Source organism: Saccostrea echinata, unplaced genomic scaffold (assembly GCF_033153115.1).
Source record: "Saccostrea echinata isolate AGI-Se365-2 ecotype Australia unplaced genomic scaffold, CSIRO_AGI_Sech_v1 ptg000045l, whole genome shotgun sequence".
Taxonomy (NCBI): Eukaryota; Metazoa; Mollusca; class Bivalvia; order Ostreida; family Ostreidae; genus Saccostrea; species Saccostrea echinata.
Window position 1 is genome coordinate 4,601,846 of NW_026889794.1, and position 18,947 is coordinate 4,620,792.

General features: G+C 31.0%; 1 protein-coding gene across 1 annotated transcript; it reads left to right on the forward strand.

Moving 5' to 3' along the window:
- The first annotated feature begins 2,611 nt into the window (after positions 1–2,611).
- Positions 2,612–13,831, forward strand: LOC133201654 (carbonic anhydrase 2-like). Its single transcript, XM_061337441.1, has 8 exons — positions 2,612–2,777; positions 10,357–10,527; positions 10,828–10,991; positions 11,203–11,295; positions 11,500–11,553; positions 12,534–12,810; positions 13,182–13,342; positions 13,661–13,831. Exons 1-8 carry the CDS (start codon positions 2,612–2,614, stop codon positions 13,829–13,831), a joined length of 1,257 nt encoding a protein of 418 aa, XP_061193425.1.
- The last annotated feature ends 5,116 nt before the right edge of the window (positions 13,832–18,947 follow it).

The window sequence follows — 18,947 nt, forward strand, 5'->3', positions numbered from 1 at the left end:
AAAATCCTTATGAAATTTTGAAAAAAAAAATCTATAAATATAAATTATTTATGGTGGTTGCACTGTGTGTTTATTCTTAGATAACGCATCACTTTCTTAAAAGAGATCCAGCTACTGCTCTGCGCAAGCACCTAGCTGTCCTTAGTGGAATTTTCCATGCGCGTTGTTTATTTCTGAATTTGTAAACATTGGCTTCAGTCATTATCTAACCACCGCCATTCTCTCCACTTTTTGTATTGCTTTCTCGTATTGTTGTACATATACAGTACAGTATGCTTATATTTAGAAATATGTTTCTTGATCATGCAAGTTTACAATTAGAACTCAGAAACGCTTTATCAGTCCTACGGTATGTTTTTACTCAGGTGCTCTTTTGTAAGGCAGATGATGCCCCATATTTTCATTTTGTTGGAAATGCATTTAGAAATACGTTTCTTAATTATGCAATTTTACAATTAGGACTCAAACTTAAGATAGTTTTTAACTCAGGTGCTTCTTTTGTCAAAAATTTGCATAGATCTTGTGCATGGGTTGTTCCATAATATTTTTGTCCCCAGACTATTTTATTGATTATATATGTTTACTATCATTTATTTGATTTGTTTTAAATAAACAACAATTCTTATCCCTTTTACCTATGTATTACTCTTATGATTTCATGGGAACTGTCAAACAAACATAAAACATTTTATTTCACAACTATTAATATTGCATAGATGAACCATATATCGATGTCCATGAAGAACGATTCAAAGATAATGTTTATTTATTTATTTTTCTTCGTCCTTTATAATTGACATCTACAAAGAAATTTCTAAAAACGCCAAGAAGAATGCAACTGACACAAACTATTCCCTCTCTCTCTCTCTCTAGATACAAATTATATTCAATCATGTACTTGTTACTGAAACATTATTCATAAGTAACTGTAGTTATTCTTCCGGGGGGGGGGGGGGGTAGAATAATATGCATTATGGTACCAGTCAAACACAGGGATTAATTTACAGATCAAATCAGATTAAATAATGAAGCAAGTTGAACATATCCTTTAAATAAACATTTATTGAATGACATTAAGATTATTAATTGATTTAAGAATGGATGCTGAGCGAGTTATCAGTGAGGAATGATTACTATGTGGTTACCTTTGACCATTAGTAAACAATAAATGTCAGATCAAAAGGATCTTGCTTACATCTGCCAGTATTCCATCTTGACGAAACGCCCCGTTAAAGAGGTCACGCTCTTTGCACACGTCATTTCTATATACTTAACCTATACACATCAACATATTATTAATTTTGATTTTAATTATAAAAATGTATGATGTTTTTAAAACGTTAAATAAATACTAAGTTTTAAAATTCTTAATTGACTGTGCAAGTAACTTTCATTTTTTTCTACTATTTTCTTTTCTTTCAAGTAAGCAATTCAGCACTATGATAGTAATCAAAGTATACACTAATATATTTCAATAAAATCTTTTTCTCTCCGAAGAATCTTTTCTCTTGTAGTGCGTAAATATTTTTGACAAATAAAAAAGTAAAAACTTGTTAACGGCCCAAAGTAAAATAAGCACCAGTAAATTACAAAATATGACTTACTTAGTATCAATAAAATATCTTTACTAACTATCGTCGTAAAAAATGCTTCAATTTTGATTTCTTTTTTTTTTTTAACCAAACACATGGATTCATTCACGATTGTACACAAAAATATTCTGTGAATTTATTTTACAGTTGACAGAAAACGGTGTTTTACCAGGTCTACCGGATTTGTCCTCGTAGAATAAAGGAAAAATAGTGAATGTTATAGCGGTCAAGGTAAAGATTTTTTTAAATAATAAAAACCAAACATATTCGTTGTTTGTTTGTTCTTTATTAGTTTTGATTTGTTTTATTTTCTTTCTTTTTTGTTTTGTTTAAATCTTACTTTTTTTTGTTAACATACACATTAGGGGAATCAATAGCCCTTAAATATATAATCTATTAATTTTCTGAGCAGTTCACTGGCAATATTTTTTTCTGTCTAACATGAGAATGTGTTGTTATTTAATAAAAAAAAATGTATTTTAAAAAATACACATGTTGGGAATTGTAAAAGTGCATAAAGTTTTTGACAATAGTTTGCATGCAAGAGGGAAAAAAACCCATAAAATTTTTTAAGAATATGTTTATCTTCCTACATGTAAGTTAATATTATAAATAGAAAATGTTCAAATGTTTCTTAGAATTCTTAAAATTCATGTGTTGTCATTCTGACATCGGTGACTTAACCATTAATATGACTTAAGGGTTTCTCTTAATTATATTTCATAATTAACATTTTCCAGGAAAATAAGGTTATAATGAAATTCTAATATCTTTCTTGTATTTTAATATTTTATCAGTGGTAAGCGTTTTCAAAGAATAAATGCGGAAACCGAAACAGCCCCCCCCCCTTCCACAAGAAAGAGTACAAGGACGTTTAAAGAACAAAAGACATGTCACTCGCCATGGTTCAAGTACCGTGTCAGTGTCCGCATAAATAATGTATAATCTGAACTGGACAATTGAGCAAGCTACAACGTCTTTCTTTATCATTAAACCAAGAAAGACCATTGTCTTTTAGCATGACCTCGTTGAAAATACTTCTGATATTGTGTTTTGGGTTTTTGAACCTTAATACCATTCGTGGTACATCGTTATATTCCAACGACCGTGTTCCGTTAAATGACTGCTGTACGGGATGTAATTCTTCAGAAGCCCATTTTGGATATACGGAAGCAACCTGTCATGGTAAATATTCCAGAATGACTTTCTCCTTTTGAAAAATGCAGAAAAATCTTCTTCTTTTTTTTTATTAACTGTGCTTGCAGTTGTTACTAAGACATTCAATTGCAGGTTAAGAATGTTTGTACTGTGTCAAAGTGGATGAAAACCATTTGAAAAAGGTTTTCGATCTTCTATGTATTGACAATTGATTGGATACCTATTGTTTAAAATTAAATGTAGGTGATATTTATTTTTTCTAACTAAACTTTATTTTCAGATGTCTAGAATAATCGCAAAAATAACAAATATTTATTGACTAATTTTAAATTCAATGTAGGTTATTCTGCTTATTATCTGATTTTAAAGCTTTTTTTACAGTGAGATTTATAAATAAAAACGTATTAGTCGTGTTCATTGAAAAATTACTCTCTCAAAAAATATTCCGATCAATACATATGAATTTCGAGATATGTGCAATACACGAGCATATAGTTAAATGAGGATTTATGAATATAATTATGCAAAGACCTCAAATATCTGTGAAATTTTTTCGACGAATTACGATCATGAAATCAAAATAAGGAGAATAAAAGTTTGTTTTTAAAAATCAGTTTTAATCCAATTCACATACCTGAATTACTTTCTGTAAACAAAGTTTTCTAGTGCTCACGCAATGGGTTGCCTCCTTCAATACTCATTCTCATTGGGTCATAATGCTGCATATTAATTTAAAAACTTTCTTTTTATGCTCCCGTAATCGAATATTCGGGGGCATATAGTTCTTCTTCTGTACGTCGCTCTGTTTGTTTATCTGTTTGTCCGCAAAATCTTTAACCTTGGCCATAACGTTTGAATGGTTGGTGCTACGGCATTCATATTTCAGATGTGTATGCCTTGTAAGGAGACTCTTATGCATACTTTCATGTATGATATATATATATATATATATATATATATATATATATAGAGAGAGAGAGAGAGAGAGAGAGAGAGAGAGAGAGAGAGAGAGAGGTTTCAGTTTTACAAAAATAGGTCATACACCATTGTCAAGGTTAATAGGTCACAAGGAATAAACATATGAAAAATACGAAAGTCCTAGCACCAACCGTTCAGAAGTTATACATATTATTTTCATAATTAAGTAGGTAAAACTGTATTGTGAAAGTCATGAGGTCAAAAATGAAGGTATTGAAAGAAGGGTTTTGTCACAAAGAATACACATGTGAATTATGAAATCCCTAACACCATCCATTCAAAAGTAATGGTCAAATTTTTTAAGTTTTCCAAAGTAGGTCAAACTCCAAGGTCGAGGTTAAAAGTACAAATGTTTGAATCTTAAGAAGTTATTTAAAAAAATACACATGTGAAATATGAAAGCCCCAGCACCAACCATTCAAAACATATGGGCAAGGTTTAAGTTTTTGCAGGTAAAAAAGATAAACAAACAGACAGATGAACGTACAGACCAAAAAACTGTATACAAAAATGAAAAGAGTAATGCTGAATAATAATTTCAAAATCCTGTAGGAAAAATAATACTATCATCACATAAAAATATCTATTTTACCAATTGACACATGAAATTTCAACAATATTTGTTCCGAAAAAGTAAAAATTTTGAGCAATATACTGTCATTTAAATTTTCTAAAGAAAAGAAAATCTGTAAAAATGAAAGACTTTTGTCTCTACTTGAATAATTCTACGAAATGCTACGTGAATAATTCTACACAACTGCTTAACAGAGACTACTGTTTATGACAAGGATAATAAAATTTATTAGACAATCGTAGATAAAAATGAGGAAATAATCAGTAGACCACTATGGGTTGTTGTTGCTTGCACAATTCTCATATATATAATTATGTCCATTAACAGTAATAGTGCTCCAAAAATGTTTAGTTGACAGGCAAACGACCTCACCAAAATATATTTCTATGCTTAACACAACTCATACCACCTATAAGACATAATCCTAAGAAGGTAAGACTAGGTGACAGAAAAGATAATGTTCCTCGTCTTCACTGATGATCACTGACCTGAGGGCCGCTAAACTTAACATTTAAAGTTTCATTTGATTAATATCTTCATTAAATGTTTAGAAATAAAGGTCACTAGCTCGAGACAAGTAAACGACGGGGAACAAATCTAATTAAGGAGGTTGGATCCTGCCATCAAAATTTTTTTATCAAGTATATTTTTAGTATTTATACACATAGCTTGATTAAAAATCAAAACAAAAAATGGGGATCAATGCGCTTCTTTTGGCGCTACAGAGCATTTAGTTTGAACTTTTTGCACTGTAAACACGTCTTACACATAAATCAATTTTTAAAGTTTTTCCTCCGAATTTTTTATTCAAATAAATTATGGGAACAAACACAGTCTTCTTTCATCGTGAATAGACACAATAAAATTTGTGACAATGAAAAAATTTTCGAATTACTCCGCATGTATAATTATTTGACCTTTTTGCACTCAAAAAATTTCATTTTGCTGGAATTAAAAATTTAACAAGCAAAAAATCATTTGAAAGTAATGACATTTTACTGAATTTGAGAAGAATGGTTAAAATTATGTTATATATTCAGAAAATAAAATTAAAAGTGGGGGTCTGTGATGTTAATTTTTAGATATTACTAAAATAGTGCTAATTTTAAGCTTAAATTAGGGCTATTTTTTTTTCTTGTTTTTTTTTTTTTTTTTTTTTTTTTGTCATAATATATTTGCTATATTTATCAAGTATGATGATAGAATTCATGACAGTTAATTTAATATATAATTAAGGACCAGTATAAAACAGTTCACTGCACAAAATAACTCTGTGTGCAGAATGCTTGTAAAAATAGGAATCCAAACTTAACATACTTTAAATACTTCGAAAGAGAAAAAAATGATCATATTCTTCTAAAAACCCTTCCGCCACAAAATATAGTTCCTCACTAAATGCCTTTGGTATGGAATTTAATCATGGAGTTTTAACTTAATATAGTTTAATTGGCATTGTAGAATCCAAATTTATTGTAAGAAATAAAACATTATGCATAATTTTTAAAATATAGGTCAAGATAGAAATCTGCTCAAAAGCTCAGGAGCGAACCTCGTTAAGCACTGAGTCATATATATTTTCTGATTTCCGTGATAAAGAGCAATAATTCCCATGTACTTGTCTAGTATATTTGGTTTTTCTGTAATACATGTATATATAGCCAGACCGTTCAATAGGCAACGTCCCTTGGTGCCCTACGTAGTGTAAACCTATAGGGTTTAGAAAGGAAATTTATTTGAACGTTTTAAATTTGGAATAAATTCAAATCATAATCATTTTATTTATTAATAGTGAACTTATTAGTGACGGTAAAATATGAAAGTGTATCAAACTAGGATGGACATGAATGGTGTACCAAATTCAGCGACATTATAATTTGAAAAGAGACTTTAATTTAATGAACTATAATTATCTTGATAAAACAAATTGGATTTTGATGTTGGTACAATGAACTATAATTTTGTAGATTGTTTTGTAATTGTATTGATCAGAATAGATCAATCAACGATACTAAGTAATAAAATCTAAACGGAAATGCAAAGTTACTATAATTTAGATTTTTGACTACGAGCAATAAAATTGGGAACTTTGAAGTTGACAAGAAAAAGAGTTAAGGGTAGAGGGTGGCATCATGTTGGATTTGTCAACGGACAAAACTAAAGACAATATGTAGGTGGCAAGGAAGTGGTAAACAGCCGATAAAAAGTACATTTATATTCGGGACGGTGAATACACTTAGAGCAGAAAATATCCTGTTTTCAGGAAAAAATACACTTTTTACAACTGTTAGGCTTCTTAAGTTCTTACAGTTTTTGGTTCTTTCTCTCAGCTCTTCAATACATGCATGTTGTACTTTTGGCAATTTCGGATTTATCTTAAAAACTGTTGTTTATACAAATTGTTTGGTATATTCTGATGACATTCCGGAAATAACATTTAAAACTATAAACGATTAATGTGTATTAATAAATTTTAGAAACAAGATCTCATTATTGGCTTGTAGTAGTCAGACCAATAAAACATAATATTTTTCATTCTTTCATATAAAATCTGTAATGGCACAAAGTGATCTGCTTTGAAAATGCATATCAGTAATATTATGTATATATTTGTGTGTGAACATGTGTGTATATGTATCTGTTCATAATTGAATGTTTATGTGCACATTAATGCATGAATGTGCATTCGTATCTGTATATGTATGTATATGTACTCGGAATATATTTACATATTGGGTATACCTTTCATAGTAATTTTATGATTACTTACTTGTTTATCCAGCTTAATATTATCTACTGGATTTTAATCTAGTTCTCTTCATTGATATGTGAAGCTGTTTGGTTTTAATAATTGCATGCGATTTTTATTTTTCATTGCAATTGAGTGAACTGCAACCATTACTTGTTATAATCATGCATGATTATATTATTGTTGTAAATGTAAATGTACATGCTCCCTTAATTGGTGAAAAACACATATACATGTATAATAAATAAAACCCTGGGCATCAACAAAAGTAAAAAAAAATATAACCATATCAAGGACACAAAGGTCTCGTCATACCACAGACGTCCTGGGGCCAAAATCTTCTAGAAGTTCCTGACCTTTTTACTTAGATAAATCAAAAACTATTCGAGGCTAACAAGACAACAACTGAAAAGCAATATTTGAATACGAATATTAAGCTCACATGAGCCGAAGGCTCAAGTGTACTTTTCTGATCAAAGAGTGTCCAGCGTCCGTCTGTCGTCCGTTGTCTGTAGGCTGTAAACTTTTCACATTTTCGACTTCTTCTCAAGAACCACTGGGCCAATTTCAACCAAACTTGCCACAAAGCATCCTTGGTGAGTATTTGAGTAAAACGCATTTAAGACTTCAAATAGTGGAATGACCTGACAACCCTTGGAATGGACTAGCCTAAGGGTATATAAGGCAAAGCTTTGGGAAAGTCAGGCATTCAAAAGGTAGCTGTAGGGGTTGAATGATGAATCAGCAAAAGTTAAGGTATTCCATCATAATAGCAAAAGATTCAATGAAATTGAATACATAACAGATGGTAGGTATTGAATACTCAGCATATTTAGACATAATTCCCATTTAAATACTAGTAGCATGTAAAGATGGGGTGTGTCCAAAGTGATGACCTTGAAATTTGGTAAGAGTTATCTCCCTCTGTTTTTTTTTTTAAATAAAAAATATCAATTTTAAGAAACTTATATGGAAAAAATATCGTTTGTAATTGAGCATTTTTCCACTACAGTATTTATTGATATTCTTATTGTCTGAATTTCTATTTTTAAAAAAGGGCTCCATAGACTTCAATGCAATCTTTGTTAAGTACTTACTGCTTAGTTTATTATATTTTTGAAACTTTCTCTTGGTAAATCATTTTCTACTGTAAAATGCTTTGGATTAATATCAGAGTATTATGTATGTGATGAAAATTTCAGGATAGATGACAGAAAACCTTGAGGGAATGAGCAAAACAGAAGTATAAATGTTATGAACACCAGTGGCAAGTATCCTAGGGAATTGTTGTTAAGCTCTGGGTGTAGTAAATCTGAAGAAGATTCTTATCCATCAATGGAAACATAGAGGAGAAACACGGTGCAAGTAGTACCTTACACATGCAGTCCCTATCTCTAGATATGAGAAAATTTAAGTACTGTGTGATATACCCTCAGACAGGGCTGTCTTAATAATCATTCCAACCATTAACTCAGACAGAGTAAAATGAAAACCTATATATTCCATGTAAGAACCTGATCATATCATTACATAGGAAATATCTTTGAAATCTTCTTCTCAAAAACAACTAAGCCATGATTAGCCATATTTTTTCAGAAGCAACCTTAGGTATTGTATAATCAAGTTTGTTCAAATTATGACCTCCCCCAGGAGTTGGGGGCACAACAGAGGGTCAAAGTTTTGCATAGGAATATATAGGAATCATCTTTAAAAAATCTTTTGCTCAAGTACATCAAATTCATGATTAGACATATTATTATAGAAGCATCCTCAGGTAGCGTAGATTCAAATTTGTTCAAATTTACGGTGGGTAGGGTGGGGCCACAATAAGCAATCAGAGTTTACATATAGGAATACATAGGGAAAAAAATCTTTAAAATTCTTCTGTTTTAGAACAGCAAAGCCATGATTAGTAATAATGATATAGAAGCATCCTGAGGTAGTGTAAATTAAAGTTTGTCCTCCTTTCAATCTGCTGCTCCCTAGCCAGTTACTCCAGCATGCTAGAGGTTAACGGTGAGATACTTTTGACTTTGCGCCGCGTAACCTCTAGCATCCACTGTAAGAATTTTCGCCTCAGAAACCCCAAGTGGAAATAAATTGTTTATAATTAAATATTCAGGCTTTAAACATTAACGAATGACAAACAGCAATAAAATATACACTATTTGCGAAAAAAAACTTACACATAAAGCAATGTTTATCTCTCGTAATAGCGATAAATCCATTATTTTTAAAATCGAAGCAGAAATTCAAACAAGTCGTCTGTTTGAAATTCGGGAATGCAATGCAGAAAATCTGACGAAACGAAACTAGTTTTCCACTATGAAATGACTGAAATTTTCGTTTTCTGACTAGCAATCCACAAAATTAACATGAAATCAAATCGAAAGTAATTCTGGTGACAAATTGAAATAATGACGATTTTGATTAATGAACAATGATGCATACAGAATAAAGTGGATTTTAAAATTTCGTGTGACTTTTATACATGTACCCCATGCAAATACGTAGGTACCCAAGAATTACTTGTTTACAGTTATTTCACACATAATATGTTCCGGCCAAAATCTCAGGCGGAACGAGCTCATTAGAGAATGGCTTTCGGGTGTAAGAGTCCGAGGTATATAAGGAGCGTAGGGATGTTAACCGAAGCTCTTACTTGTAGGTGTACCTAGCCAGTGTGCTCAGGTGAGCGATGCGGCCCATGGGCCTTTTGTTATAATCCAAACCGCACATACGCGGAAGTAAAAATGACACGCCTGACGCTCGATTTAGTCTGGTTGTTAAGCAAATCAATATTGATGACAGTTGAAATTTGGGAGCATCTGATTAGTTATCTTTGCAACGTCTGGGTGAGTGAGGTGTGCAAGTAATGATTAACTTTGACATAGATGTGCTCTTTTGCAAGAAGGTGCTTCGCGTTGCGTTACCCTTGTTGTATAATTTCCACTCCCAGTATGGCAATATAAAATATGAAAAAAACAACATTATATACAATTCTTAGATTTCTTAATTTACTATCTACTTACGTAGATAGGATGTTCGACCAAACTATTATATGAAACAGTTATTTTTATCAATAATTTATGGATAATCAAGGGGAAATCGATTCGATCCAGTTCTGACAATGGTTGTGTATTATGGGGTAAGAAAACACAAAAATTTTAGAAAAAGTGAATATAATTTTTAAAAATGTTCCTTAAAAAAATGAAAAAAAAAATACCAAGAATTAAATACGCTGACAAATGCCCAAACAGATGCGCAGAGAAATTTTACATCATTGAATTACATGTATATTTACGCAGGACCAACCCACTGGTTCGAAATCACAACAGGATGGAGTTTCTGTGGAGGTTCTATTCAATCACCAGTTAATTTAAGAACAAGTGACTCCGTCTATCAGCAAGTACTTCGAACATATCCTCTCCGTTTTCAAAACCTTTGTCTTCGAATTCCAGCACGAATTCGTAATAATGGTAAGACATACAGGTATTTGACTGAATAAGCTGAAAGATGTTAACATGAAATCATTCTTTTGTGGCAAAGTCGTAAAGTTATTCATCATATTTTTTCCCCTTGCTTACTAAAATATATCATTATTTAATAATAGTCAATAAACGTTTAAATATGGAACATCTGTGATTAAATATGGAACATCAACTTGAAACTCTTAATATCTTGTTTTAGAATTAAAATTTATATCAAGTTAGCCTGAACATTTCTTTCAAAAAAATTCTCAATAATGCTGAATTTTTAGTATTGAATTTACTTTTCAGGACATTCCCCACATTTTGACACAGAGAGTGATGCCGTTGGTTTATACAATATCCCAGGTTTGCCTGGACAGAGATTTACATTTAATGAATTCCATATTCACTTAGGAAGAACTTTTGCAGAAGGGTCTGAACATCTCATGGATGGAAATAAATTTAATATGGAGGTAAACAGTTTACGTTAAATCATTCATATGTGCTTTATTACATTATTTTTTTTTTCATTTTTTTTATTAAAAGGACATTCCGTTTTGAAAATTAAGATCACAAAAACCAAATAAAACAGCTAATATTTTTTTTATCGCTACATGTAGTTCTAAGTCTTCAAATGTAAAACTATGAAAGAATAGTTTAAAATCATTTTTTTTATTACACAAGGCTCATTTAGTATTTTACAATAGCCGATACGGGGACGCAATCACAGCTAAAAGAAGTCCCCGGGGCCTCGCTGTCATGGGCGTAATGATACAGGTAACAGATTACAGTTTTTGACCATTTAATAAAATATAATTATATTCATTGTACAGTTATTGATCTCTTTTTTCATTATGTAAGAAAATTGTAAAGTTTGAAAACATAAAGATGTCTAAGGCAAGAAGACGTGTGTTTGCTAAGACGCAAGTATGATTTATACATTGTATACATATGTTTTATAAAATCGGCTTATTACTACAGGTTGCAGAGAACGGTGAAGAGTCGGATGGAGTTTTTATTGAGAAAAAAGATAAGGTTATTTCTATATATCAAGATCAAAATAACTTCCCTAGAAATAGCATGGCAAACTTATGAAACACTAGTATACCTTTGCTTTTTCTTAAATGAAATATAATTGATTACTGCGCCCCTTTAATCATCTGGTCTGTCTATCATTCTGTCTGTGTGTCTAACTAGTTGCAGACGATTTCTGAAAAGTCCATTAGCTTTTTCAAACTTTACATCATAATTCCCAATGTGTAAAAAAAGACCCGTTTGATTTTGAGGTCAAAAGGTCTAAGGCCAAGGTCAGAAATTGACATATTGCATAAAATGGCTACCAAATAATATTATAACTTTTCTTCGAGCTTTTGCAAATTTTATATCGTAACATCCTATCACTTATAAAAGATCCCTTTCCATTTTCATGTCCAAAGGTCAAGGTAAGAAATGATATAACTGCTTTAAGATGTGTGGGACATACTAAAATTAAGGTAGTGTTGTTTGAAGATTGTTCAAACCATTACCCCCCCCCCCCCCCGGGGGGGGGGCACAGCAGGGGATCAAAGTTATACATAGGGATATGTAGAAAAAATAGTTTAAAAAATCTTCCTCTCAGGACAGCAAAATAATGATTATTCATGTTTATATGGAATCATCGGATCCTCATCATTCATAGTAGAAACTGCTGATGAAGAAAAGAAGGGTCATAGTTACTCAGGTGAGCGTTGTGGTCCATGGGCCTCTTGCATGCGTTGTGAATGTTCTAAATAAAAATTTCAAGGAGAACATTTACGAACACATGCATTGGTTTCAAAGAATGATAACTAGCCGACTTAAATAATACCTAGGAAGATTGATATAATTTACAACAACTGTAAAGATTATGAAACGACTGAAAACGAAATAAAGTTGATTCTTTTAATTTACTAGTAATTTGTTAGAAATTACGATAAAAAAAATGCTCATGTTTTTGATATGAAATTTAGAAATTAATATGTGTCAATCTACTTCAGGATTGTGGAGTTGTTAGACACCGCCCTTACAGTAAATGCGTTTGTGATGATACAAACCCTTACTCTGCATATATTTGTAAAGTATCTGGTCGGTGCCAGTGTGAAGATGACAACGACTGTCCAGGACTGAGCAAATGCAGATTAAATGACGTCATACCAGGGCGATATTGTGGAAAACCTAAGGCATGCCGTGTCCGTTATGCTAGGAATCTAAGTTATATTATGGAGAACTACTATCGCAGTATACGTTTCTATACGAACGTTGCACCGAGGCTTGGTTTGTAATTATAAATAGATAAAACACTAATATATCATCTTTCTTTTCATATTTTTTAAGAAAGTTGAATGTTTATGGAAGTTGTCGCCTCAGCTTATCAAACAAAATCTGACTAATGCCTATGTAAAAATGAACATATTTTAACACGATATCAAGAACTCTTAATATATTTTATCTGAATATATCGATGAATCATGATATTTTCTTATTATAATTTTCCAAAAATAACGAAAAAAATATTGACAAATATATATAAACCTATTGTACATAATGTTCATATATTTCGACAGAAAAAAATACAAAAATATGCAAGTATATACAAATAATTTCAATGATACAGATGATTTTGAATTTTTGTTTTGATTATCTAGAGGATAGGCAGTGGGTAGAAATTCCAGAAGGTATTACCCCCAGCGATGTCTTGCCCTACGACTGGAGTTATTATACCTACCAAGGATCTCTTACCACGCCGCCATGTTTTGAAACTGTGACCTGGATAAATATGAGATGTCCAATTAAAGTTTCAAGACGAGTACGTAAAAATTAAAGTTATGATTTTTAAAATGATATTTGCACTCGTGCTTTGTCCCCATAAAAGCAATATTTAAAAACCCTGTGTATCTAACAACAGCTAATTGACTATATATCCATCAGCAACACATTGAATATTACTACATGTATATATTTTTATAATTAATTCTGGCTTCCTTTTATATAAATCAAAATTTGAAATATATCCTGATTGTACCGAAGAGAAAAAAAAAGCATGACTGTTTTACAACGTATAAGACACTTGTTACATTGATGATGAAGCACTTGTATATAAACATGTATTTTTTTCCCAATGCAGGCGTATAATAATCTAGCTTTAGTCAGAGATGTAAATGGTCCACCACTCGTCACATTTGGATTGGACAGACCAGCGCAACGAGGAATGTATAACGGCCCGAGCGTTTCAGTTTCCCGTAGTTTTCAATGGGACACAGTTGGAACAGAAACATCATTTTGTAATGTTAATTGAATAAAACATTTTTTTTAACTTTCAATGGAAATCTACAAAATTACAGGTAGTTATGAATGAAACACCATGAGATTTGATTTGGTGTAGTGAGATCTCTTCCTCACCTGTTATTAAAACAATTTTATTTCCTTCAAATAATGAAAACAAATTCTACTTGATTAAGTCACTTCCATGTAAATCGAGCAGAAAAATGTAGTTCCTGTATCTACTCACGGCTTCATTGCGTCACCCATGACAAATGACAATTAATATACAGAACTGCAGTACCGATGTCGGTACATTGCTGTAACACGTAATGATATTGCTTGTAAACATGTAAAAACAATTAAGCATGTAAATCTGATGAAGATAGCAATAAAAGCATTTTTTTACTTTAGATTTCATTATATATGCTGTCATTTTTAATAACGCCGGAGGTGTTATGTGTATGTATTCCTTTTCTTGGACATAAAATCTGTGTTGTATTATCAAAATAAAAAAGAAAATATAGAGATATTCTTCAGAACACAAAAATAATTTTTTTTTAATTGCATAGGATTTTTTTTTAAATAATTAAAACATTTTCGTAGTGTACTATCAAGATACAAAATTTTATTAGTCTTATTTGGGCCCGCGGAGAGGCAAAAAAGATTTACAAACATGAAAAAAAAAAAGAAGGAGGAAGATCCAAACGATAGAACAAATTTCATCTTAGATATAATGAGCAGTGCTGAATTGTATAATCATTGATAAATACATCTACAAGACATACAATAAATATACATGTACATATTGTATATGTCATAATAATATAGTCAAGTAACTGGAAAAATACAAAAGTGAATATTAAAGAACAGAAGATATGATATATTGCCATATATATAAATACATCCCAATATATTTTAAAAAAAAATTTCAGCTAAGATAGATTATCAAGGAATCTAGCAAGTGAACTTAGGATTTCAGGGTCTTCATTAGTAATGAGCCAATGAAATTGATAATCATATGATAGACACTGAAACTTTTACATTTATTATTACAAATATTTATGAGTTCAAGTCTGACATGAGGACATACAAAGAAAAAAAATTAATTTAATCCTGAATCTCCTTGTGATCACAAAGGGAAAAAATTCGATCATCTTTAGGTACTTTTTGATATCGTCCAATTTTGATTTTTACTATCTATAATTTACTACTAATACAGAAACACAAAAAGAAATTAAATATGTCAGGTCCAAGCAACAAATATTGTACATTTTTTGTCAAAATATTTCAAAAAAATTTCAACATTGTAGAAACATTTACTTATTAACTTAATGCAAATATTCAAGTCTCGTTTAAAATTTTTCTTAAAACAAGAAAGCCAAATTTTCGATAACATCAACTGTAATCTTAGATAATTTGATATTAATATTTAAACAAAACTGAAAGAAAAAAAATTTACACATAAACGTGTATTAGGGTTTTTGAGTGCTACAAAAGAAGAACGGGGGTGTGGGTGGGAAAGGGTATAATTTAAAGTACTTATATGAATAGGCATTTAAGACATCCCTTCATTAAAACTTTATTTTTAAAAGTTAATCAGCTCTTCAATCGGCTGTTAGTAAGAAACAGTTTGACTGAGAAGACCAATAAGATATTGTACACCGGGGCGTTTAGTATGCTATAATAACATTATTACGTGTAAGAAGTTATTGTTTGTATGCTTTTGCTAATGCGTTGACTGTTAGAATCAAGAAAAATAAATCAATCTTGAATGTTAAACGGACTGATACTTAATGAAATAAAATGGTATTTCCCTTTTCTATGAATATTACAAGAGAAGAAAATAAAGGAAAAATGATGACATGAATTACTCAGTAAGAATTTTCATCTATTTACCAATTATAAAGGACTTAAATTCATCCGTCCTTAGATGCATGTAACACGCAGTATATATTTCGAGAGCAAACAGGGGTTTGCCATGTTTGTCCAAGAAATCTAGATATAAGTGTGCTAGCTTGATTCTAAGAGTTATTCAGCGCCGATATATTTTATAAGAATGCTTAGCAAAAAATCAAAGAAGATGACAATTTCATTGATTCTGACTCTCAGCTGCTTATGCACACAGTTACTTGGATCTACAGGTAATTCAATGAAATTTTTACTCCATGATTCTACTGAAATATTTATTTCCTAACTATTATGTCTGTAAAGATGTTTCATCGAGGAAAACATTATCCATCTTCTTAAAAAATATGATTGAAAATACATCAATATATTCTTTAAGGAGATCACTACGCATATATTTGAGTTTTTATTCTTTGTACAAGAGTATTTAATGTTTACGGAAGCATCAATCCCTCTTAAGTGTTATTAAAACAATGAACTGAACAAACAGAGTTTCAAGGTTTAAAAGCACGTTTGTTATATTTGGAAATGATTAACAAATTGATTTCATTGTATTGAGAAAGATAATTTTTTTGTCCTTGATTTTTAACTATTTCAACTATTATTTAGCCAGAGATGATAAGCAATATACAAACGTCACAGATGATAAACTTAGTAGAGAATTTTGAAAAATGGAAATAACAGTAGATATGAATAATGGTTTTTTTTATTCATGACATAGCTCTTAATTTTCGAAATGAAACTACATTTCATTGTTTTATCAAAGGAAATTTAAATTACCATATATTTTCAAGTTTTTCCAAAATAGAATATTCCATTAAATCGATTAAATCATATGTTGATCAGTTCTTAAATAAAAAAAAACTGGTGTACGAAGGGATAAATGTTTTTTTTTGTCCGTCCATCAAGTACGGAAGCTCGTTGAGGCCAGTTCAGAGAAAGAAATATTTTTTATTGTGTTTAAACGCAAAAATTATTGCGTTTAATCGCAAAAGTATTGCGTTTAATCGCAAAAGTATTGCGTTTAAACGCAAAAGATTGCGTTTAATCGCAATGTATATTAAGTTTAAACGCAAAACACTTTGCGTTTAATCGCAAAAGATTGCAATTAAACGCAATCTTTTGCGTTTAAACGCAATACTTTTGCGATTAAACGCAATACTTTTGCGTTTAAATGCAATAATTTTTGCGTTTAATCGCAATAATATTTTTGCGTTTAAACGCAATAATTTTTGCGTTTGAACGCAATGATTTTGCGATTAAACGCAAAAATTATTGCGTTTAATCGCAAAAGTATTGCGTTTAAACGCAAAAGATTGTTTTGCGTTTTAACGCAATATACATTGCGATTAAACGCAATCTTTTGCGTTTAAACGCAATGATTATTGCGATTAAACGCAATGTTTTGCGATTGAACGCAATAATTATTGCGTTTAAACGCAATAAAAAATATTTCTTTCTCTGAATTGGCCTCAACGGGCTTCCGTAATCAAGCTATTTGACAGTGTACAAATATCTGTATGTCTGTTAATTTTCAGAATAATTTTTTATTCATCAAGAATATTAACAGGACATAACATTGCTTAGTTTTTTGTCCATCCTTAGAAAGAGTTTCTGCGGCTAATTATACACTAGCAATCTGTGAGGGACGCTCCATCACTCTGACATGTCAAGGACAGATAGTCATCCACTCGGCTATATATGGTCAATCCAAAGGAAACATTTGCAATGGTGCTATTTCTGCAACTTGGTGCAGACTCGATGTGTCTGGTGCTCTCACAAATAAATGTAAAAGCAGAAATACTTGTGTGATAACTGTCGGAAATGCAGAGTTCAGAGACCCATGCCGCGGAGTCAAGAAGTATTTGGAACTGATTTATTTATGTGTACCATAGAATTGTACTCACTCGATGGTTACCAAATAATTTCAATTACTATCTACAGAAGGATATCATACATGTAAATTAAAGAAAGTTTATAACGTTTTAAAAATCTCATAGTGTCTCAGTTCATTTTCTGTCATTAAGAGACGTATGTACAGGTACATTGTACAGAAAGAGGGTTTATTGTAAGCAGCCTTATCTTTGAAAAAGGGTACGTTCTTATATCTAAAAGTGGGTTTTCTGAACCAAAAGTTTATTTTGGTAAATCGTTTAATTAAATAGCTATTTATTTTTGGGAAGTTGTTACAGTAATCTTGGAATAATAGCACTTAAATATCCCTTTTTCGTACAGACTAAATGTCAAAACACAATCTGAATTAATATGTTTTTTCATATGCATGATAATATCAAAATTGACATTATATGTTTACCCAGAATACTCATGCGCATGCGCATTGTGGTACATGCATAAAGACGAACGTAGTTAGCAAAAGAATGGAAGTGTTTGTTTAACATCCGTTCGAGAATTTTTCACTCATATTGAGACGCTGCGACTTGTAGGTGGAGGCCTGCAAATTTAGTCCTGTATTGATATCATAGTATATGCATTTTCCTTAAAAGTAAACAAAAATCGTGATAAGTGTTTCAAACTACAGTGTTCCAGTGAACCATTATGTCTCCTGATTTATAGTTCCAATAAAGATGTAAATAAAATAAGAGTGACCAGTTATTTATCTGCAACTAGTTTTATACAGTAGTTCATGCTTTTAAATGCAAAGAAAAAACATTCATGGCCAGAAAGACTTCTATAAAAATAAAATGCAGCAAATAAATAAAAATATGATTCCCCAACCCCCAACGACAAAAAAATAATGAAATTGAAAATATGAGAGAAAATTATTTGTCATCTGATTCATTGTTTAATCCAACAATGTCTCAATTCGTGACTAGAGAGATACTGTAATTGTCAGTCTACAACTTTATTTGAAGTGCAATCCATTCTGGTGTACATATCCCCATGATTTTTTATCGTATCTAAATTTCAATTTGTGTGGTAACTGTACACAATAAAGTTTAAAAGAACAATATCACGAACTCATAAACATGTGATAAAGATAACAGAATACTGATTAAACTAATTCTTCAACAAAATTCCAAATTAACATTATTTTTTTAAGTACGTGTATCACTTAATGTTTGCACTTAATACTGTCATAGTAACTTTATTCAGACAAGGTATATACAGACCATAATAGACGATTATATATAAACAAAGAAACATAACCGCCTTTAAAGCAATTTTTCATCCAACGTATCCTAGTTGTATGTATATTTTATAATTTATGTGGAAATTCCTTTTCA

Bases quoted from the DNA above. Each gene is read 5' to 3' on its own strand.
- LOC133201654 (XM_061337441.1), top strand. From the start codon at position 2,612: ATGACCTCGTTGAAAATACTTCTGATATTGTGTTTTGGGTTTTTGAAC. The intron at 2,778-10,356 runs GTAAATATTCCA...ATATTTACGCAG, and splicing joins TACGGAAGCAACCTGTCATG to GACCAACCCACTGGTTCGAA. The intron at 12,811-13,181 runs GTTTGTAATTAT...TTGATTATCTAG, and splicing joins GAACGTTGCACCGAGGCTTG to AGGATAGGCAGTGGGTAGAA.